The sequence below is a fragment of the Neltuma alba genome, unplaced genomic scaffold (genome assembly GCF_004799145.2).
Source record: "Neltuma alba isolate B1F8T4 unplaced genomic scaffold, ASM479914v2 tig00002598_pilon, whole genome shotgun sequence".
Taxonomy (NCBI): domain Eukaryota; kingdom Viridiplantae; phylum Streptophyta; class Magnoliopsida; order Fabales; family Fabaceae; genus Neltuma; species Neltuma alba.
Genome location: NW_021632935.1, coordinates 38,403 through 60,806, shown reverse-complemented (window position 1 = coordinate 60,806; position 22,404 = coordinate 38,403). Strand labels below are relative to the sequence as shown.

The 22,404-nt window shown below is 33.9% G+C and overlaps 3 protein-coding genes across 7 annotated transcripts; all 3 read left to right on the top strand.

Moving 5' to 3' along the window:
* The first annotated feature begins 354 nt into the window (after positions 1-354).
* LOC114733463 (protein BASIC PENTACYSTEINE6-like) lies at positions 355-17,722 on the top strand. 5 transcript variants are annotated; one of them, XM_028920937.1, is made up of 4 exons: positions 13,019-13,227; positions 15,774-15,834; positions 16,005-16,169; positions 16,309-17,722. In XM_028920937.1, the coding sequence occupies exons 3-4, from the start codon at positions 16,101-16,103 to the stop codon at positions 17,251-17,253; spliced, it is 1,014 nt and encodes a 337-aa protein (XP_028776770.1). In that variant the 5' UTR covers positions 13,019-13,227; positions 15,774-15,834; positions 16,005-16,100; the 3' UTR covers positions 17,254-17,722. The 5 variants fall into 5 exon arrangements, with proteins under 5 accessions (XP_028776791.1, XP_028776770.1, XP_028776784.1 ...); XM_028920951.1 differs by lacking the exon at positions 13,019-13,227 and adding an exon at positions 13,681-13,829; XM_028920931.1 differs by lacking the exon at positions 13,019-13,227 and adding an exon at positions 13,850-14,453.
* LOC114733496 (KH domain-containing protein At3g08620-like) lies at positions 3,722-10,121 on the top strand. Its single transcript, XM_028920971.1, has 7 exons — positions 3,722-3,996; positions 4,144-4,232; positions 5,271-5,413; positions 7,872-7,991; positions 8,126-8,242; positions 8,402-8,545; positions 9,379-10,121. Exons 1-7 carry the CDS (start codon positions 3,917-3,919, stop codon positions 9,523-9,525), a joined length of 840 nt encoding a protein of 279 aa, XP_028776804.1. The 5' UTR covers positions 3,722-3,916; the 3' UTR covers positions 9,526-10,121.
* On the top strand, positions 13,132-22,346 carry LOC114733453 (protein RETICULATA-RELATED 3, chloroplastic-like). The gene is made up of 3 exons (XM_028920926.1): positions 13,132-13,136; positions 20,777-20,860; positions 21,051-22,346. Exon 3 carries the CDS (start codon positions 21,075-21,077, stop codon positions 22,146-22,148), a length of 1,074 nt encoding a protein of 357 aa, XP_028776759.1. The 5' UTR covers positions 13,132-13,136; positions 20,777-20,860; positions 21,051-21,074; the 3' UTR covers positions 22,149-22,346.
* Positions 22,347-22,404: the final 58 nt, after the last annotated feature.

Sequence of the window (22,404 nt, the reverse complement as noted above, 5' to 3'; positions counted from 1 at the left end):
AATTTTTTTGAAAATGGACAAGACAAAATAATGATCGGGAGGGGATGCAGCACGGGATCACATTTCAGAGTTTTAAAAAAAAATATTTATTAATAATTTTTATTAGATTATTTAATTATTTTTTTAACAATAATTATTTTTTATGGTGATTTTCAGCTTTTTAGCTACAATATTATCTCAATAAAATCTTTTTTCTTAATAAAATAATTCATAAAGTTATTATATATTGTTTTTTTTGTAACAGTACTTTTTTGACAGTATTGTTTTTATATTATATGATTAGGCTTTCTGCGTCTCGGTCTCAAGACGGAACATCTTGTCCCGTTCTTGTTTTTTGGGACGGGTCTGTCTCCATCTCGTGTCGTCCTGTGAGTAGGCTTAGTATTGGACTTATTGAATAATTAGTACTATTATTCATCACTATATGAGGCTTAGGAGGTGTTTGGCAACCTCCAAACCATAGTTTCAGAAGCACTTTTCCGTAAAACGAGGCAAACTCCTCCATATATTTATTTCGTAAACCGTAAAAGCACTTCTGAAACTATGGTTTGGTTTCTATCCAAACACCCCCTTAAACAAGGAAAAAAAATCACTCCTAGGTTACGATTACGAATGAAAGAATTCTACACTGAGATGTGATTTTTGTGAAGTCATTTTAATTGAATTAAGGATTAATATTATTTTATTCTTGAAATTTGATTTGATTTTGATTTTAATTCATGAAATTTAAAGCTAATGGATTTGATTCATAAAATTTGACCTCATTTCGATTAAAGGTGTTCAATTTGTCTCGTTTCTGTTATCCCGTCTCGGTATTGGTGAGTTTGAGACAGGACAGGATAAAAAAATTTCGAGACAAGATAAAAATGGGACGGGATGGGAAAGGATGATCTCATTCCATGTCCTGTCCCTTTTTTTCTTTTAAAAATTATTTATTAATAATTATTATTAGATTATTTAATTTATTTATTAATAACAATTATTATTTTTATAATGATTTTTAACTCTTAAGTTGTAGTATTATCTCAACAAAATTTTCTTCCTCAATAAAATAATTCATAAAGTCATCATAATAGTGTTTCTTTTATGGTATTTTTTTTAACAGTATTGTTTTTACACTTTTTTTATACTATATAATTGAGCTTTCTATATAATATTTTCTTATAATGTTTTTATTTTTAGAAACCCAATAAAAAAATAAGCATTATAACATTAAAAAAATTCATATAAAAAATTATAGTTTTTTTTCCAAAAAAAAAGGGAAGCGGGATGCCCGGTCCTGTCAGAAGCAGGATGTCTCGATCCCGTCAGAACCCGGACGGGACATGAGACAAAAACCTTATCCCGTTCTATAAACACCTCTAATTTTGACCTGTGATTTTTGGACCTCATTTTAATTCGTCTAAATATATTTGGTCATTTAAATAATGTTTATGCTTTTTAAGGTTTCAGGATCAAAACGATTATTTTAAACTTTAGGGATAAAAACTAAAATGAGGTCAATTAAAGATTATAAGAACTTTAAATTAAACATTTTTTCTTCCACACATGGCATAAAAATAAATTTTATCATTGATGACCTATAAATAACATATTGTCATGGGCATTATTTGACATCATTTGTTTTAGAAATCAAATAATTTTCAAGTCTCAATGTTAAACCATTTATAGTATGACAACATATAATCATATAAACCTGATCAATATATACTCCTATGGTCTTTAATGTAAAGTCTAATAAACTAATTGAGTAGATTAAAGATGTTAATATTTTCTAAAACACTTTAAGTATCTTTCTTAATTCTCTCTCTTCCTCTCCTACTTAATCATCATTGTTAATTTGAAAAAACTTGATAAACATATGAAATAAGTCTTATATATACATAACTAATATTAACTTCCCAATCAGATCCTATATTAAAAACCCAAGCAGTACATTGAAATTAAAATTAATTTAATGATGCTGTTTGGACAAAATTACTTAAATACTTTATGGATTCTATTATTCTGAGTCTTAAATATAAGTTATTTATGCTAAGAAAATGATTAAAGGCTATTTACAAAATTAAAATAGCTTTTATATTACCCTGTTTAATCACATTTAACCCCACTATTTTACTTTTTATCCTTTTTTGGCTAGAATATTTAATACTCTTTATTTTTGGCCGTGAATATTTAATACTCTTGAAAACTTATAAAGTGACCAGTCAAAAAGATCAAATATACTACTTTCTAAAAGGTACTCACGTGATTTTTGATGAAATGAAATAATCCTATTGTTGAAATTTGGTTTTGTGTGTGTGTGTATATTTTTGCTGAAGGTTTTGTATATATTTCTAGTTTTTATTAAAAGTTACTTTTCTGATCTTATTTGTAAGTTACTTTCAATATGTTTCACACATATCAGGAAAAAGTGAAAAATCTTAAGTTTTATAAATTCTCATTTACAATTCAATAAATTTTCAATTTTATTCTTTTTTTTTTGCCAACTAATTTTATTCTTATTTAATATATATTATATTCCTTGAAAATAAAGTCAACGTTTATATGAAAAATTTCTATCTCTATCCTATAAATGTAAGCATAGGAGTATTTCTAATCATATCATCGAGAAGTTCTCTGATTATTAACTTTATTTGAAAATAAAAAATAAATTTATTTATATTTAGAATCATGAATTACTATAAAAATAATATGAAATTTTAAATAAGGACAGTTTTTAAAAACTATAATTAATACTTGTTTATTTATAATAAAATTCATTCATTTCTTTTACGGTGTGCCTTATAATGATGATTACGGAGAGTATATTGATAAAACAATCTATATATATATATATATATATATATATATTCATATGTTGTACTGTTTTATGACTTAAATAAAAATTATGACTCAATAAATATAAGAAGCTACTTGAACTTGAGTCATTTTAATGTAGCTTTTAAGGTTTGACAAAGTTGGATTCCTCAAAAGATCTCAATCCACTTATAGATATAAAGCTTGCACTTAGATGCGCCATAAGAATTTCAATATTTCGTCCCAAAAAAAAAAAAAAGAAACAGCATAAGAAAAAAAGAGAATGACAAAAAAAGAAGCAGAAAATTACAAATCTCAGGTTCGGTGACACAATTTTATTTGGTATTAACAAGTTTGAATTTATAAATGATAATAAATTTTTCCTGACATTCCTTGTTTTAGTATTTATAAAATTCCAGCTTCCTTTTTTTGTCATTATCCCCAAGAAAAATTCAGATTTTGTAATATTCTGATGTGAATTAAAAATTAAAAAAAATGAAAATTGTCGTTGCCTTTTTATTTATTATTAAAAAATAATATTTTATGGAATTAGGTTTTCCTTTTATGTAGTTAAGCCGTCAATTTAGCATAGCATGGAACCTCAGATTCTCTGCCGCATGACCAACACATGTCTTTTAACTTTCTACAGTGTCTCTGACTCTGACCTCATCGATCCACATTGTAAAATCTTTTCTCCTTCATTTCCTAACCGCCCTTGGTCCACTGTCAAAATTTCTCTCTGCAGAAAAAATCCCTTCCAGCTTCACAATTCTGGCTCCACTTCCACTTTCACTCCATCGCTTTCCCATTTTCCTCCTTTTAATTATATAAATACTTATATTACGCCACACAGCTTGGGGACAACCAGGATATAAAAAAGGAAAAAAAAAAAACAGAGAAAGACAGAAAAAAAGGCAAGAAAGATAATTAATGATTTGCCTCCCCCTCTGTAAAATTCACAGATTTCTGTCGACCCCTTTATTGCTTCTCCTCCTCTGTTTCGCCCTTTTCCTCTGCAGCAGCAGCAGCAACTGCTACGACATCGAGTGAACCCCTGCGTTTCGATTTTCTTGTTTCTTCAACCCCCTGATAAAAGCTGAACCGAGGAGTAAAACCCATGTCTGGTTTGTATAATCCCAACTTCTCTCACGCTAGAGCGGTTTCTCCTCAGATTAGAAGCGCCCCAGATGTCGATAGGTAGGTTGCTTGGGAATGTTTGGTGAAAATCGAGTTGGGTGCCAAAAACAGAGTCTTGGTCCAGTTCGTCACAAAATTCTGTGCATTTAATTCTAAATATGCTGTCTTTTTTTCGTCTTCACTTTACTGGGATTTTCCCCCCTGCAGTCAGTACTTGCAGGAGTTGCTGGCAGAGCATCAGAAGCTTGGACCCTTCATTCAAGTCCTTCCGATATGCAATCGGCTGTTAAATCAAGGTTTCTTCCTTAATCCTCCCTTTCGTGGATCTCTACATTCCTTTTGTTTTCTCCCTTGCTCTTCTTCAGATCGCGTATCAACGGTCTTTATCTGTGTTAATCATACTTCCCAGTTTTTCTTACCTTCAGACCTATCGATCTTACATTGATTGCTTTGCTTGTGGTGCATCATTATTGATTGTGATGCTTCAATTCTCTTATCACTTACTTGGGTAGTCACCCTTATGGGGAACTGCATGTTTGGTTTAATTTGAAATTCTTGTTAAGCCCTATTTCTATCATGTCTCAACATCTGAGTTACCTCGGGCAGGTTGAAACCGTCCAGTTGTGTTGCCTTTATCAAAATGTACCCCTCATTGCTGTTTCTGTGTAAATCAAGCAACATGTTGAAACCGTCCAGTTAAGTAGTGTGTACAACTATTGATAGTGAGACTGGTATTTCCAAGATGCGATTTTTGTCAATTTCATAGTCTGAATAGTTTTTATTTTTTGGGGTTGGATTCGAAGAAATTTTGTGCAGTCTCTTTTGGTGGCTGGAAAGAGAAACTCCAAGGGAAAACATGAAGTTGCTATAGTTTATGCAAATAGTTTGAAGCTTCCATGGTTGGCAAAAAACAAAAATTTTAGAAGCTTCCGTGAAGGGTTTGGCTTTTCTTGATTGATTATGTACAGGCTTTGAACTTGACATGGTTTTTCTCTTGACTTTAAGTTCAGGCTTAAAGGTCAAGAATATCATTTCAATACAATGTAGGTTGATGGGGCCTTCAACACACCTGACTGCCATAAACCTAAGTGGCTCTTGCTGAGCATTCTCTGTTTTGTCAGTGATGAACTGGAAAGGCTCCTAGGCTACGGTCAATCTGATATAGTTTGACTTGTGTCTACTTATACATGATCCATTTTCTTAGATCACTCAATTTCTTTTCATTTCTTCAACCCCGCTTCCTTTATCTGTTAAGTTAGGTCCTTCCATGTTCTTTGAGTATGATGTTATGTAGTGCCTGTCCATTTCTGATATAATTGGTTTTCTATGTGCAGAAATATTGAGAGTTTCAGGAATGATGTCCAACCAAAGTTTCGGTGATTTTGATAGACTGCGGAATAGAAGCCCTAGTCCTATGGCTTCTTCAAATCTCATGTCAAATGTCACTGGGACTGGATTAGGTGGCTGGGCCCAGGAGGTGGAACTTCTTAAATTTGTAACTTCTGCATTTGTATTTTATTATATTGATGCAAAGCAGACTCAGGAACACTTCCGATGATGCAAAGGGAGGGATTATGGGAAAGAGGGATAGAAACAGAGAGGGGAAGGAGAGGGATGAAGAGCAGAATGGTGGTGGAATACAGAACTTAGAACTTGGGGAGAGATTAGGCAAAGAATTGAGGGGAGGGATAAGACCAGAAGGTGGGGGAAAGATGAAGAACTTGAGGGGGAATGAGAAGGAAGGTGGGGACAGAAGCTAAACCATATCAAAATCTATTTTCATTATCATCCAAATCTTTCTTGCATGCGCTGCATGGTGGCTATTCATACAAGTCACTGCTAAGGTTTCCTTCCCTTTAAGGAAACATCCATGAATTGATAAAAACAACCTACTTGCTAAATAAGCAAAAACCGAAAGTAATAAAATATATAATTTAGATAGATTGCCTTCTATAGGAGGTTTCTTTAAAATATATCAGTTCTTATATTTCATCATATATCCTCAACTTGTGCTTGCCGCTATCTAAGTATTATTTGTAGAAACAAATGAGCGAGCCTTTGACTCCATTTTTTTTTTTTGGGTTTGTTTGTTTGTTGTAAGTGCATGGCTAGTGATTATTCGTAACTTCTCATCATTAACATAAGTCCTCCAATTATTCACTTGCAAAGTTTTATGTTTACAAGAACCCAGCAGTATGGGTTCTTGTAATGAAGGTATACAACTTATGGTGTGTTATGCTTCTTTCTTGTACCTAGCATTCTATGACAATAATGATTTATCATGGTCCATGAGAAAAAGTTTGAGGAAACATTACTTGCTGGTTTTGCTTTGTCACTGAAAGCAGTTGCATGAGAATACAGAATGTATTGAGAAGGGCTTTTTCGTTGGTTAGTTTAATCTGGTGAAATTAATTGACAGTCAAGGAATGATAAATGATAGGACAAAGGGCACCGTGGAAATTTAAAGCCATAATAATGAAGCTAGGATAACTCAATAAATTGATTTATCTTCTTGTTGTGGTGATCTTTGCATCAACATTTAAAATTAATGTTAACATTATTTTCAGTGAGGTATACGTAACTTCCTTCATTTTTGTTGAAATTACACGACTTCACTACAAGTCTACACTTTGGTTTAATTTTAATCTTTTGGCCAAAATTCTTTCAGTCAACTGAAATACATATTTTATAGATAACTCTTTGATATAGCTGAGGTATATCGTATTTTAACAAAGTTTAAGAGAAATTTGTGGTGTTTAATTTATTATTCCTCCGGTCCTAAATAATATAAGACCCTTATACTAGTGAGTATAAGGGTTTTATATTTAGGACTGGAGGAGTATTTTACATTTCTCACATTTGTACTCACTACACCTTGTGATGAGAAAATTTTTATCATCTAACGATGCTTTCCTTTAGCTGTTACTCTGTCTGATGATTTAGTCTCATGAATAAGTGTATATTACTCCGACACAACGTTTTGATGCAATATCATTGGCTTAAATGCTTTAGGTTTAAGAAAATTGCTAGAACTCTATTCTCATTGCACTCTGGCTACATTAGTTAGTTTAACATGTCACCAGAATCATGAGAATGATTGTGAAAGTGTATTGTACTACCACCTCTGGTCCTAAATATAAGATATAGTTTGTCCGGAGATAGTAGTTAATTTGAGATCTGTATCCTGTGTTTCTTGTTTTCAATCGTCCAGAATCAATTTATACATCAACACAGTAGATAAGGCATATGCTTGTATCATGGCATCTGAATTTTAAATTTCTGAATGATATTTCTATCCAAGAAAAGAAATATAAAGGTGATGGACATTGAAAAAAATGTAAATGAATAAACAAATGCTTAATTCATTAACTTGGTACTGTGTTTGCATATTGCCTGAGCATACTGATGGAGTGACTCTTTCCTTCTCATGATTGTTTCTAATTTTGACAACATCATGGGGTCAGAAAGTGCCAAATGAGATGTGTTGACCTGAAGAAGACTTATCATATTATTAGCCATAAAACTGAGCTATATGACCTGAAGAAGACTGTGGCACTACCTCCTTTAGTCAAACTCTGCATTTCGATTTATTGCTGTTTGCCTTATTGTTTATAGCAAACCACTAAGAAATTCTGTTTTGAGGACACCAGGATTTGGAATACTAAGTTCATTGCAGAATCCATTTTTGCAGTAAAAGGCTGTCATATTTTTTTGGTTCCTTAGATGGTTCATTTTCTGCTCTATATGGAGTCCTGTACATCTGGGATGACATTACTTGCTCTGTAAAGGAGAGATTTTGTGGATTGCAAGAGCGTTGCTGAATTCATTTTTATAGCGAAAGGCTGTCATTTTTTCATCATTCGTCACATATTCATCTTGTGCCCTCTGTGAACTCCCTATACATCTGAAATGACATTACCTTCTTTGCCAAGTAGAGATTTTGTGGGCCGACTGGAATGACAATGGACTGGCAAGGTGGAGCACCAGCAAGTCCTAGTTCGATTACTGTTAAGAGGATCTTGCGATTGGACATTCCAGTAGATACATACCCCAATGTAAGTTTATACGCATTCCAATTGCTCAAACTTGTCTTGTAATACTTGATCACACACCAGTGCTATGCCTCTTCCGAAACGGGAAGTCCAATCATCTACATCTGTTGAAGTATATTGCTCATTTTTTGTGTTAGTTCAACTTTGTTGGAAGACTTCTGGGACCTAGGGGCAATTCTCTGAAACGTGTAGAAGTTAGTACAGGATGCCGTGTGTATATTAGAGGAAAAGGATCAATAAAGGATCCAGACAAGGTAATGAACAACCAGATATCATTTCCCTAGTCTAATAGTGGAAATTGCTGACAAAGACGGTGCCTTTATTGATGCATCGCTGTATATTATTCACAGTTGTTAAACTCTGAAAATGACTTTATTGTGTGCTTAATCATAGTCTTCTCTGTCAATCTTCAGGAAGAGAAATTAAGAGGAAGACCAGGCTATGAACATCTCAATGAACCACTGCACATTTTGATTGAGGCTGATTTACCTGCAAGTATTGTTGACTTAAGGCTTAGACAGGCACAGGAAATTATAGAAGAATTGCTCAAACCTGTGGTAAGCACCGTCTCCTATAGCCTTGTCACCTTGTGTGATGTGAAGTAATCAGGTTTTTATTCTGATTCACAAAAGCTTTTAAGTTTTCAAGCAAATATCAAGACACAAGTTTATTTTAGTTTTTGTTATTTTGGACGATTACTTTGGACAAGACGTTACCAAGGTTCCTTAGGTTGTTATAATGTTTTCCAATAAAAAATTATGAAACCTTCTGTACATATAATTTTGGGGCAAAAAAAAAAAAAAATTGTAACATCCTCTTCACTAATTACAACTATCCAGGATCCCTTGTAATCCAATGCTTGTCTGTTGTGCCCAAACCCAGGTGTTTGGAAAACATTATAAGCACTTAAAAAAGATGTTTCCAATTCTTCTCACATGCTTACTTCGTACACTGTAAAATTACTTCTAAAAAGCTAATCCAAACACTTGATTTCAACTACTCAATATCCAGATTTCACCCCTGGGATAAGAACAAATTGTTACCTAATGATTCTATTTTTAGCAAAACCTCACCCTTCTCTTAAATTCTCAATCCATTTTAGACTAGGAGAAATATTACTCAAACAAGTATTTCCCTTATTTAAAGTGCTGAAAATCAAATTTTACTTTCAGACTATTGGATCTGATGCGACTTGGAAAAATACTCCCAAAATGATTGCACCTAACTCTTATCCTTTTTCTTTCTTTGGGTATGGATGCCATGGTTTGCTTCTTTGTTTGAGCTTGAGTTTGTGGGTTAAATTACTATCATAGAAGATTGCGGAGTGATCTCATATGCGAAAAAGTTGTTCATCTGTTTGCTGAGATGTGAATGTTCCATATATCTGCAGGATGAGTCACAAGACTACATTAAGAGGCAGCAGTTGCGTGAACTAGCTATGCTGAATTCAAATTTCAGAGAAGAGAGTCCTGGACCAAGTGGTAGTGTATCTCCATTCAATTCTAGTGGAATGAAACGTGCAAAAACAGGTCGCTGAGAGGTCTCTCTATCTTACTATTTGTCTAAAAATGCTTATCTTGACGTCGTTTAGTACATTTTCAACCGATGCAAGCGGCTACAAAAAGCACAGGCTAACGCAATTCTTGCTGCTAGCATTCTGGTGGTTTTGGTCCATTTTGAACAAAGTTGGAAAAAGAAGATTAAAACAAGTCATATAGTTGGGTATTGAGATGAAACTAGGTCTGTTTAGATCAGTCTTTTATCCTCCTTTTTTTTCAACTCCCCAGAAACTTAATACATTCATTGGATTTATTCTTGTGTTAGATTTACCTTTGAGAAGTGTGGGGAATACATGTGGTGGTGAAGGTGTTTAGGGTCTGAGCAGTTTTGTGAGGCATGTCAAGTGTTTATGATTTATAATATATGTATCTATATGAGGAAGCATAGGGGTGGGTTCTTTTTAGTTGTCTGTCACAAGCAATTTGTATTCTGTTACCATTGGAACGATGCATGTCAGGTGAATATCTTAGAATGTACCGAAGATGAAGGAAAACCCAAAAAAAAAAAAAGTGGTTTTTTTGTTTATTGTATGTATATAATTCTTGGCCAAAAGTTTTGATTTTTATGTTTAAAGTATGGCTTTACACCAACTGGTCACCATAATGACTCGGTCCAAGCATTCCAACGAGCTCGGATATGGCTTCCTATAAATACTTGGGAGGAAGAATGATTATTGATTAGTCACGATATATGAGTAGTGTTTTTTTTTTTTTGATAAAAAAATTGAACTTGTATTAGTATATCTCAAAATATTGATATTGGTTATTCTTTTTCTATCGTCAATCCATAAGGGAGGTGATGCCATGGAATCTAGGATTACTCATGGGTCCCATTTGGTATGAAATATTGAAAATAAGGAATGGGGATTGGAATTATAATCGAGAAAAATTATTAAAAAGTATTTAACATAAGTCATTGTTTGTTTTACGAGATTAGATAAACTCATAAAAGTGCGTTTGAGAGATACTATTTTTCCTCATGGTATTTTCTAATTTCATACATGAGTTTGTTTAATCTCATGTAACAAAAAATATCTCATGTTAAACACTCTTTCAATAAATTTTTGAGTAAAATACACCAACGTCTTTTCTATTTAACCTAAATTACAAAGACTTCTTTTTTATTTTGGAAACTTATATAGACTTCCCTTAAAATCAAAATATATATTACACAAACTTTCTCTCTGGTTTTGAGATTCAACTCTTATCCACCTATCTGTTAGTTGACTGTTAAATCAAAATATTGACCTATTGTTTTGACCAAATTCTCCCTTCTTAATACAAATATTACTTAATAATTATCATTTAATAACATATTGTACATCTTTATTTGAAACTAAAAATAATTTTAACAAATATTTTAATATTTTTTGTTATACTATTGAATTATTACCACAGTATAAATTTTATTAATTTTATAAATACAAATTTTTATTTCACAATAAATCTTGTTTATTTATGTAAACTTACTTGTGATGTTAATTTTTTAAATATATATTAGTAAAAAATATTTTATAATTGTATATATGTATTTTCAATAAAATTATAAAGTTATGTCTTAATTTATTAAATTTAGTAAAAATATCAAAGAGATTATTAATACATATTAATAATAAAAGATAAACTACATATTTAAATAATGAGGGATAAAGTAGGAAACAAGATTTATTCTAATATTTTTTAATTAAAAAACTTATGTAAAGAATCTTTTCAGAATATTCTTTAACAATATTAATGGTTTAGACTAAAATGTATGTTATCAAAATAGAGGAAATGTCTATATAATTAAGACAAAACAAAATGGAGGTCAGAGTATTTTACTCAATATTTTTTGAATCTTAATTCTAATTTTTATTTCTTATTTTTAATACTTCATAATAAATGGGAGTGTTTTTAGATTAATGAAATATTCCAGTGCTTGAAGTCTGATTTCATGGCTCACAAACACAGTGAACAAGTTACATTTTAATGTAGCTTTTTAAGGTGGATCGGTCAAAAGATTTCAATCCATTTCAACGTATTGGAGAATTTTACCGAGGTTTTAAGAAAAAAAATAATTATTAGTAAATTCCAATAACAAGTGAACAGTTATTATTTAATACTACTCCGTCTCTTATTATAAGATCTTTTTAACGAAATTGCATGGTTTAAGAAAACAGTTAAAATTAGTTAAAAGCAATTAATATATAGCAAATGTAATTGTTTTTCCAAGTATACCCCTATACATAAATGGGTAAATGTGAAAGAGTAATAATGAGATAAATAAAGAAAAAGAATGTATTAAATGCATTAAACTATGGGTAAAATAGGTAATAATACATTAAATGTTCAGACAAACTCAAAAGGGATATTATAAAAAGGGAAAAATCTATTCAAAAAAGTGGATATGATAATAAAGGACGAAAAGAGTACTCTAGAACTTATCATTCATTTTGTTGACTTTTAGTAATTATATTATTTACTTGGAACTCTAACAATTTTTTCTTGTAACAAAAACAATTACCTAAACAACAAGTATTGGTTTGATTGGTAAGAAGTCGACTCAAAACTTACAAGATCATAACCCTTAGACCTAACTCATCTAATTTTTTTTTTACAAAAAAAAGCAATTGCATAAAAATAATAAAAAAATATTGATATTGTTGAATAGCTATTAAAACGAGATGTGATGAATTAATAAGGAGTATATGGCATCATCATACATATTACATTATCAAGTAATATAACGATAATTTTTCTTGGGAGAAAAAATGATAGTTAGGGAGAGACCCTTTCAAAGTAAAAGCCTAGAAGGATTTAAAGGTTAAAAAAAATACACCAACGTAATGGATATTTCACTTCTTAAGAGCATCTTAGCAGGAAGCTACTTTTTAACTACTTAATGTAGATAAAAATTTTTTTTAACAGATTGAAAAATAATAAATATAAAATATAATAATTTTAACGATTCAAAGTAATAAGTTCGTTGCTAACAATTTTATCTTTCGCTAAATGAGAAATATTTATCTTAAAACATTCTAATAAATAAGGGTATTTTAATCTTAATTTTACAACTACACAGTATAATTTTAAAATGACAGTACCTCAGATATAATTACTTTTCATAGAAAAATATCTATGTCTATAAAAAAAAATCCAAGACCTGCATTAAATTCTTTTCATGTTCATCATTTATCATGACTTGCAATTAAATGTCCGGTCAAGAGGTAAAATTGGAAAGTAATGTGATTTTTGTGATAAAATTAGTTATTTGACTTATACTTTTAACTTCATTTCATTTAAACCGGAATTTAATTCTAGTTGACTTGTTGACTAGTAATTATTAACCACTCGACTCGGTCAACTCAGCCGTCTTGAGTTTTGCAATACGCTGCGTTGCAATCCTCTTTCCTCAATTCCTCATCGGCCTCTTCATTTCGCACCACGTAGACACACATCGGCCTTCCATTCTCTTTCTCGCCGTCGCGCTCCACCAACTGCTCCGTGCACCGTCGCCATCTTCCGGCCGCCGTCGGAGTCCAGTGGCTTCGAACTCCAGAAGTCACTTGTCAGAGACGTCGCCTCTCCCCTTCCCCCCTTCCTCTGCCGCGTTGTCGTTTAGTCGCAGCTCGTGCTTGTCGTCGTCTTACCGCTTTCCCTTTCGCCATTTTCTGGCCAAACTGTTCGATTCATCTACATCGGTGAGTGACAGCTGTAAATTAATTTATTGTCACTGAGATTTTCCATCCTTCCCTCCCTCCCTTACTCTCGATTCATATCTCTCAATCGTTCAACTGGATGCTCAATTTTCTCTTCAACAAAATGTTTGATTCAGCCCCTTGGTGAAGTGAAGACTGTTTCTTGATTTTCGCCTAGATGTATTTTTAATTTTATCAACAAAACAAGAAAGTGATAAAAGCACGGGGAAATGTAAAAACCTTTTCCTTTTTAATCGGATGTCTTCTTCTTCTTCTTCATCGGAGTCGTATTCTTACTGGTTATTGTATTGTGGTGCGGTTTCTTTGTGCTTGTCTTAATCCGACCCGGCGCGTGCAGTCCCCGCCACTTACTTTCTTACTTGCTTGCAAGTAACTCTTAAATAGTTCTGCTTTGTGAAAAACTGTACGCCCACAGAATAAAACTAAAAGTGAAAAACCAAAAAAGCAATAATGGGGGAAAATTTGCATAGACAGAAGAAACAAGTGAAAAAGTGAAAGCAAAATTTGTCGCCTTTCTTCCACGGAGATTAGGGTTTTCAGTCTGTGTCTTTAATCATTCTTCTCTCTATCTTCCTGCTCGTCTCGTAAGTTTCTTTTATTCTCTTTTCTTGTCTTTCTGTAATAGTTTGCTTTTTGTCTTTTGATTTTCTCTTGCTGGTCTCGATACCTGCTACACTCAAGCTCTGAATCCATAGTTTTTTGCGTGGACTCGCGTTCCTCTCTTACTTCTCGTCTCCAAACAACTTAAAACTATAGATATGTTTGTTATCTTATAGTTTTTCCTTCTTTGGTTTCTTTGTTATGTTATAAACTTATAATTGTGTAAATTAAAGCTTATTTTGTGGATTGTTTGCGAGATTCGCTTCCGGTTTCCAAACTGCTATCATTCTACATGATTGACTTGTTCTTAACTCATACCGTAGTTCTGATGCGTCGGTTTCAAATAATTCATAATTTTTGTTGATCGAATTTGGAACTTCACGCAATTGATCGGTTCTCAACTTCAGATTGTTCAGATGCGACGTTTTGAGCAATTTGAGTTTCATGTTAATCGAATTTGGACCTTCCTTAGCTCTGGGACTAGAGGGAGGACCTGATCCAAACTGGTTTTTGATTATTATTATCAAATTGGGAAAATAGAAATGCATTTGACTTCGATAGGTTCACCGTTGACGTTCAGAGAAAGAGGGAAATGGTTAAGATTTATGGTACACAGTAAGCAACTTTGCTTTGTCTACTTCGTTATTGATCTTCAATCACACATCTGCTCATTTGCCGTAAGTTTAAGTTGCTTATTAAATATGCACACAGAGAATAGAGACGTTAGAGCAGTTGACGAAGCAAGGCAATGGTAGCTGAACCTTTAGCAACAATTTTCTTCCCGTCCCCTGTTCCTTCCCCTCTTCTTCATATGCTGTTTTACTGCTATCCTGTTCATCTCGATAAATTCCTTCAAACCATGATTACCCCTTTTATTTTTACAACCCCCCCCCCCCCAAAAAAAAAAAAGGACAACAACATACCAAGTTGTTCACTGCATAGGCATTGTACTACATGAAGTAGTTTTCGGATAGAGTCATTGTATTACATGACATGCTTTTATTGCACTCACCCTTCCAGCTGTTTATTTTCGATTTGCGGCTTAATTTTGAATCAACACCTCAAATATAAGGTCAATCGCCATTAACTATTGACTAATCTATGAAATAGAACAATCGCTGCCCTGAAATTATAATATATCATTTGAAACTCTCATTCCTGCCAATAAGTTAAGTTTAGAAACAGAATTTGACCTTTTTGGACCGGGCAGTTGTAAGTAAAGTACAATAGGGACGTTTGTCAGTTAATTGTTTACGCTCCTTAGTTCCACAATTTACAGTCTTTATCATGCATTTTGTGTTCAATACATGAGAATCGAACTGCGGATCAGTCAGCCTCTCCTCTCCTTTTCCACAACTGTTTCATGCTTTATTCATCCATTGTTAATATTTCTTATTTTGTGCGTTTTGTTGTTGCTTGTTGAGTATCAACTGTGTCAAGTCTCGTGAATAGAGGGTATTTAGTAAGATGTCTGGCGCATAGAATGGTATGGAATGGAAAGAAAAATATAATGAAAAAAAGTATTTTGTGGTAAGGAATAATTCTCGCGCCTGGGTTTTGAGAAAAAAAGAAAAAGAGATTTAAAATTATTGAATGATGATAAATAAATATATGATATTGCATATCTTTTACTCCTTTAAAACGAAATCCGTTTACCTCAATGCAACCACAGATGACCTTAAATTAAAGGTCTGCACCCTAAATTTCGTAGCATGTAAATTACTCTAAATAATTTCATGCTTTGGAAATGTTTTTTGACAACTCTTGCACTCTAATGCTTGGATGGAAGTAACCTAACACACCATAATAGATATCTCTGTAACTCTGCCCTCCTATGCATGTTGCATTCCTATATAGGTAGCGTCATTTGCAAGTTGGAATACTTGTGCTTCATTTTTAACTTACGTATGTTGTATTCTTATATGCAGGGGAAATTTTAATCAGTTGTGCATTCATCTTTTTCTTTTATTATATCTATCTATAATCATGGTAAGTTATTCAATCTCTGAAGCAGTCATTTTTTTCCGCTCTAGAGGTGTAGGTTTGTCGAATGGGAAATTCATTTTCCCTCGAGCCCCATGACCCCAAGAAAACAGAAGCAGGAAAGAGATGCTTAAATTATGTTAGTAATAGTGTGTGTATATTTTTTTTATATGCAGGACTTGTAGCATATTATTGCTGAATAGACCACATTCTATGCTGGTTGAGAAGGCCTAGAAAAGTATTTACCTTTTGTGTCCATTTGTGGGTTTCTGATGGATGATGCTGGGCATCGTGAAAATGGGAGGCACAAAGCTGATCAATATAAATCAGCTCAGGGACAGGTATATTGAAATAACTTTCTGCTCATTTGACGTACTCACCTGTTGAAGTTTGCATGAAGTACTAGTTGCTTAGTGTGGCATGTATTTCCTTCCAAAAAATTCGTCTTTAATTATATTGATCTCCGTATTCTTGTTGCAGTGGTTGATGCAACATCAACCTTCGATGAAGCAAATTATGGCAATTATGGCTGAAAGAGATGCAGCCATTCAAGAGAGAAATCTAGCCCTTTCTGAAAAAAAGGCAGCCATGGCAGAGCGTGATATGGCATTCTTGCAACGAGATACTGCCATCGCAGAACGGAACAATGCCATTATGGAACGAGATAATGCAATTGCTACCCTTCAGTATCGAGAGAACTCCATAGCCAATGGTAGCATGTCTTCTTGTCCTCCAGGATGCCAAATTGCCCGAGGTGTCAAGCATGTGCATCATCCTCAGCAACAAGTACACCATTTACCTCATATGGGTGATACTTCTTACAGCACACGGGAAATACACACTGGTGATGACCTTCCAACAGCGTCCATGCCTAATGAAACAGGGAAATCACGGAGGGCCAAGCGACCAAAGGATGGTAAGTCAGTTTCACCTAGTAAGAAGGCACCAAGAGCTGCAAAAAAGGTCAAGAGGGAGGGTGAAGACTTAAATAAGATGATGTTTGGCAAGGGCCATGAGTGGAAGAGTGGTCAGGACATGGTTAATGGAGGTGATGATCTTAACAAGCAGTTAGGGTCATCGAAGGCAGATTGGAAAGGTCAAGACTTGGGGTTGAACCAGGTAGTGTATGACGAGTCAACAATGCCAGCACCTGTATGCTCTTGTACCGGTGTTCTGAGACAGTGCTACAAATGGGGTAATGGGGGCTGGCAGTCTGCTTGTTGCACAACAACTCTGTCAATGTATCCACTTCCAGCTGTACCCAACAAGAGGCATGCTAGGGTTGGTGGGCGAAAGATGAGTGGAGGCGCTTTCAATAAGCTGCTTAGCCGGCTTGCAGCAGAGGGCCATGATCTGTCTAACCCAGTTGACCTGAAGGACCATTGGGCCAAACATGGCACAAACCGCTATATCACAATCAAGTAGATTGCTCTAATCTTTTGAATCGAGAGGAGCAATAAATAAATAGGGAACAACCTCTAGTAATCAACTGGATTTCCGAGTCATGCAAGGTGGGAAATAAGATCGTAAAAAGGTAAGCAGGGAAGTTAATGATTAAGGTACGGTTGTGCCCGATAGATAATGTATTTAGGGTAAATAGTTCTGCAGAACATCGGTCATGTGGCGATTGAAGAAATGGCATATAATCATTGTGGTCACTTATCAGCCAAGATGATGGTCTGCTCCGGTCAGTAGCATGTAAAAAAGTTGTGTGGTTGTTGTTTAACTGTTATATAGTCCTGATATTTGAATCCAGTATGTTAGCCCAAATAAGTGTAGAAAAGTATTGTTCCCTTGGAACCCTATGAACCAAATTAGTAGTAGTATGTGTAACATGTAAACTTTATTTTTGAATGACAATCGTCTCTCCTAATGGAGCCGAATTTTAGAGGCATGGCTGCGAATTGCAATGCGTGCTGATAATTCTATTACTTCCGGTTATTGTGAGGACTCCTAAAATTGGTTGGATGCTAAGAATTTTTCAGAAGCAGTCTGCAGGGTAATTGTACAAGTTCAAGAATTATTGCTGAGAGCCTATTGGAAATCGGTGTACAGCGTAGCATCCAATTCTAGAAGCAGGAAGATTTGAAATGAACAGTGATTTGTGTTTTCTCTCCACTTGTGTGCATGAGACAGAGTAATCAGATAGACTTGTGGATGCGGAAAAAATAATGCCCTGGCCATTTTCACTGTCTCATCGTCATGTTGAGAAATTGAAGGAAATAAAGCAGGAGCCAGATAGAGGCTTGGAAAGGAGAACAATGTTGATTCAGGTTTTTGGTTTTTTGGGCTGAAAATGTTGATTCAGGTATTGCCTGAACAAGAATAGCGGGTCGGATCGGATGGGATGATGGATTCTCATTCAGTATCATCTGATTTTAATTTGCAATTTTTAATGATAATTTTTCTCCAAGCAGTGTTACCCCAAATTTTGAATTCTGTATTTGTTAAAATTAAAAATCATTTAAAACATGAAAAAAAAAATTGAATATGGACCATCCAAAATCAATTCGGATAATTCAGATTATGATGAGCTTCATGCTTATCTATTTGATGAGTTTGGACTATGATTTCTCTTTTTTGGTGAACAGTTTGGACTGTGATTTTTGAATCAGCTGGTATTAGCTGATATGGTTAGTCCTTATGAGTAAATATCTTTACTTTAAAGGGCATATCTTCTCGGACCACACTATTTTCAAGGAAGAGCCATTGATTTCAGAACTCCCACAGGGCTGTGGCATATGAAATGAAGAAAGAAAGAAAAAGAGAGTCATTCCACTGATCTTGAGGTGATCAAACAATTCATCTTAATTAAATCTCTAGATCCAATCAGATAAGAGGATACTGATACGTTGGAGATATCCAAATAATGGGTGGACAAGTTTTTGGTTTTTGAATTAAATCAAGCCTACGAGGTTATCAGTAAGACCAATGAAAATGATATCTCGCCATTTTGGACAAAGATCAAAGCATGGCCTACATATGAGAAGACAAAAACATTTCTCTAGGAAGTTGCTTGTCTGATAGTTTGCAAGTCAATATTGTTAAAAATACATGTTAGGAGAGCTACCCCAAGTTGCAGCAAGAGGGAGAAGAATGTTATTAAGAAAGAAAATAAGACGAGTACAGCAATGAGAAAGAGAACAGTTTTAGGAGATGTTTTGATGGAAATCGAACTATAGTTTTAAAAATATTTTTACGATATACGAAGTAAATATATAGATGAATTTGTCTCATTTTATAAAAAAAAATACTTTTAAAGAGCATTTTTATACAATCTCAAACACCCTCTTAGAAGCATAAACAATTTCACTTTTGCGTTTAGGGGGGAAAAATTTCACGTTTCACAAGGGATTGAAGTCGTTAATTTGTAAGAATAATTTTAGTATAAACTTAAAATCATTCTCATCACAGCATTTGGGTAAAACAAAAGCAAAATGAGATATCAGTATTTTTCTTTTACTGTTTATAGTGTGTTGATAAAAAAAACAAAAACTTACAATTTTATTTTTCATTTAATATTGTATAAACTTTGTACTCTCAAAATAAAGTGCACATTAAATATGAGTAAAACTGAGAAATTAGTAATTTTTAAAACATAATTAATGAGACTTAAAGTTTTCTTCTTCTTCTTTTTTGAATGAAAGAGACTTAAAGTTTTCTTTGATTATAATAAAATGTGTTAAAAATGATTTAATTACATGTTTAGAGATGTTAATCATTAAGGTAAACTCATTGGGTCATTATTAGACTCACTACGTGGAAAGAGATATGATCATAATGGCGAGGATGAACAAAGCCTTGAAACCCATCCATATTCATCCAGATGTCTTTGCTTTGGAAATCCCCAGTGGCAACTCCCACGCTTGCAGAACTTTGTGTTTTTTTTTTTTTCTGATTAGAAAAAGTTATACTTTTTTTTTTGCACAATGACAAATAACTAATTTTATTAATTTTTATAAATTTGTTAATTATGTCTTCTTGTTTTTAAGGAACAGCCAAGTATTAATTAAAGAAAGTCCATTACATTGTTAAACTTATTAAAAAAAGAAGTTGCCCAAAATTTCATCTTTTGTGCCAACCCAAAATTTTTCATTTTACTCTTACTAAAATAGTGACTAAAAGAGGTAAAACCTTCAGTCCTCCATTTTAAAATAATTTACGAACTCAATCTTCAAAATGAAAATATTTAAGAGCAAAAATAAAAAAAATTAAATAATGAGTTTTATTTTTAAGACGAAAATAATATTATATGAGATCTTGAATATCTTATATTTATAATAGAAGCAGTACCAAGTCAAACTTCCTTAATTCATATGCCGCACCATTAAACAAGAAAAGATATTTTATTGGACATCCTTGAAGGAACCAACAAAAGATATGAAACAGAGGGAATATATTTTATTCAAATAAAATATTCGTTTTAAAAATAAAAATAAAATTTAATCTGTCGAAATAAACTTAATTCCTCTAAAATTCTTAAAAATTATTATTTTATGAAATAATATAAGAGACCTTGGAGGAAAAAAAATTAAAACAGAAAAAATTAAGAAATAAATCACTCGTTAAAAAATTAATTGACAGATAATTCTTAAAGCTTTATGCAACTTAACCTTTATGTATAATCTAAATTAGTCAATTATACCTAAATAATGTTTTGTACAAATCATCTGTTTTTTTTTATAATTTTAATTTTTATTGTGTGCAATTATCTTCTGTTCTGCAATTCATTATCTTAAAACTATTTATTAATTAATTTTAAAATAGAAATTTATTATTCCCAATTTTTCCCACGAAAAAAAAAAATCACATGATCAAATAATGTAATATGAAAAGTATCAGTATTCTGTTTTGTAGTTGGAAAGGTGCTTTTCGCTTTCAGCGTAGGGTTCCAGCGATCAAAACCTGCGAGTTTAAAAGGGTTTTGAGGTTTTAGTTTCCGATTCAGCGTTTCTCACTCACATTCGCCTCAATCCATCACACTCTTCGTCTTCACCTTTGCTATTCCACACTGTCATTCTCTCACCTTCAGGTGCTTTCCCTTTTCCCAATCTTATTACTTTTCTCTGTTTAATTGTGAATCTTTGCTATCATTGTCTAGTTTTTGTTTTTGTTCTTGTTCTTGTTCATGATCTGGGAACGATGTTCTTATGCTAATTTTTCAAAATCTGTCTTCTTTTTTAGCTATTCAAGTGTATTGATTTGTTATCTCTGTGGTGCAGATCGTGGAGTTGAACCGAACCACCATGGCAGCCATGGCTCAGCTTCGTTTTTCTCCTCTCTCTGGCTCCTACCACACCATTTCAGACGCTCGAGCATTCAATCCCCGTGCCGTTATTTCGTTTGGATCTTCTTTCCACTCTCAAAATCGATCTCTGTCTCTCATCAACCCAAAGGTCTACGAGCCCAGTTTGCCGGAGAATCTGCAAATTTCATTCGCCGGTGGTGATGGTAGCGACGGAGTTGGGCGCGGAGGAGGCGACGGCGGCAGAGGAGATTGGGGCAACGATGGGGATTCCGATGATGCATCTTCATCGTCGTCTCAGGGACTCGGTATTCTGGGTATGTTTCTGGCCGGATGGAGATCGAGGGTTGCCGCCGATCCGCAATTTCCGTTCAAGGTTCTGATGGAGGAATTGGTGGGTGTGACCGCTTGTGTCATCGGAGACATGGCTTCTCGTCCAAATTTCGGATTGAACGAGCTTGATTTTGTTTTCTCTACACTTGTCGTTGGATCAATTCTGAATTTCACCCTCATGTACCTATTAGCACCCACTATGGCTTCTTCATCCTCAAACCTACCTTCAATCTTTGCAAGCTGCCCTAAGAGCCACATGTTTGAACCAGGTGCCTATGGGATCCTTGATCGATGTGGCACACTAGTGTACAAAGGAGCTTTGTTTGCAGCAGTTGGGTTTGCAGCTGGGCTTGTGGGAACTGCAATTTCAAATGGGTTAATCAAGATCAGAAAGAAGATGGATCCAAACTTTGAGACTCCAAACAAGCCGCCTCCAACACTGTTGAATGCTCTCACATGGGCGACTCACATGGGAGTTAGCAGCAATCTGAGGTACCAAACTCTTAATGGGATTGAGTTTGTGTTGGAGAAAGGGCTTCCTCCATTGGCATTCAAATCATCTGTGTTTGTACTGAGATGTATGAACAATGTTCTTGGAGGCATGTCGTTTGTGATCCTGGCGAGGATGACTGGTTCACAGAGTGTGTCAAAACAACAGAAGCCATTAGCTACTGCGGCAGAGAAGGAGAGTTTGGAGGGCAGAGAAGAGGATTTGCAGACCAACCGATCGATATCAAAGTGAAGAAGGATCAAAGATTAGTACCTTGAGACATGTCAGGCTATGAGAGGCTTTCATTTCTGGGTATCATTTGTAGATGAACTAGCCAGAGTGAGTAGTTCACCTCGAGCCCTGGATGCGGATGAATGGGTTTATTTTGTAGCTAGCAGAACTTTTTTCTGGATGAATTAAATAATATTAAAATAAAATATCATTAAAAAATCACATCCAGTTAATATATTAATATATATTAGCATGTGCACGCACACACTTTTTAGAG

What these genes read in the sequence shown, in the direction of transcription:
- LOC114733496 (XM_028920971.1), top strand. Translation starts at nt 3,917, where the DNA reads ATGTCTGGTTTGTATAATCCCAACTTCTCTCACGCTAGAGCGGTTTCT. An exon ending in AGCGCCCCAGATGTCGATAG is followed by an intron (nt 3,997 to 4,143) that starts GTAGGTTGCTTG and finishes TCCCCCCTGCAG; the next exon opens with TCAGTACTTGCAGGAGTTGC. An exon ending in CAATAAAGGATCCAGACAAG is followed by an intron (nt 8,243 to 8,401) that starts GTAATGAACAAC and finishes GTCAATCTTCAG; the next exon opens with GAAGAGAAATTAAGAGGAAG.
- LOC114733463 (XM_028920937.1), top strand. Translation starts at nt 16,101, where the DNA reads ATGGATGATGCTGGGCATCGTGAAAATGGGAGGCACAAAGCTGATCAA. An exon ending in ATAAATCAGCTCAGGGACAG is followed by an intron (nt 16,170 to 16,308) that starts GTATATTGAAAT and finishes TTCTTGTTGCAG; the next exon opens with TGGTTGATGCAACATCAACC.
- LOC114733453 (XM_028920926.1), top strand. Translation starts at nt 21,075, where the DNA reads ATGGCAGCCATGGCTCAGCTTCGTTTTTCTCCTCTCTCTGGCTCCTAC.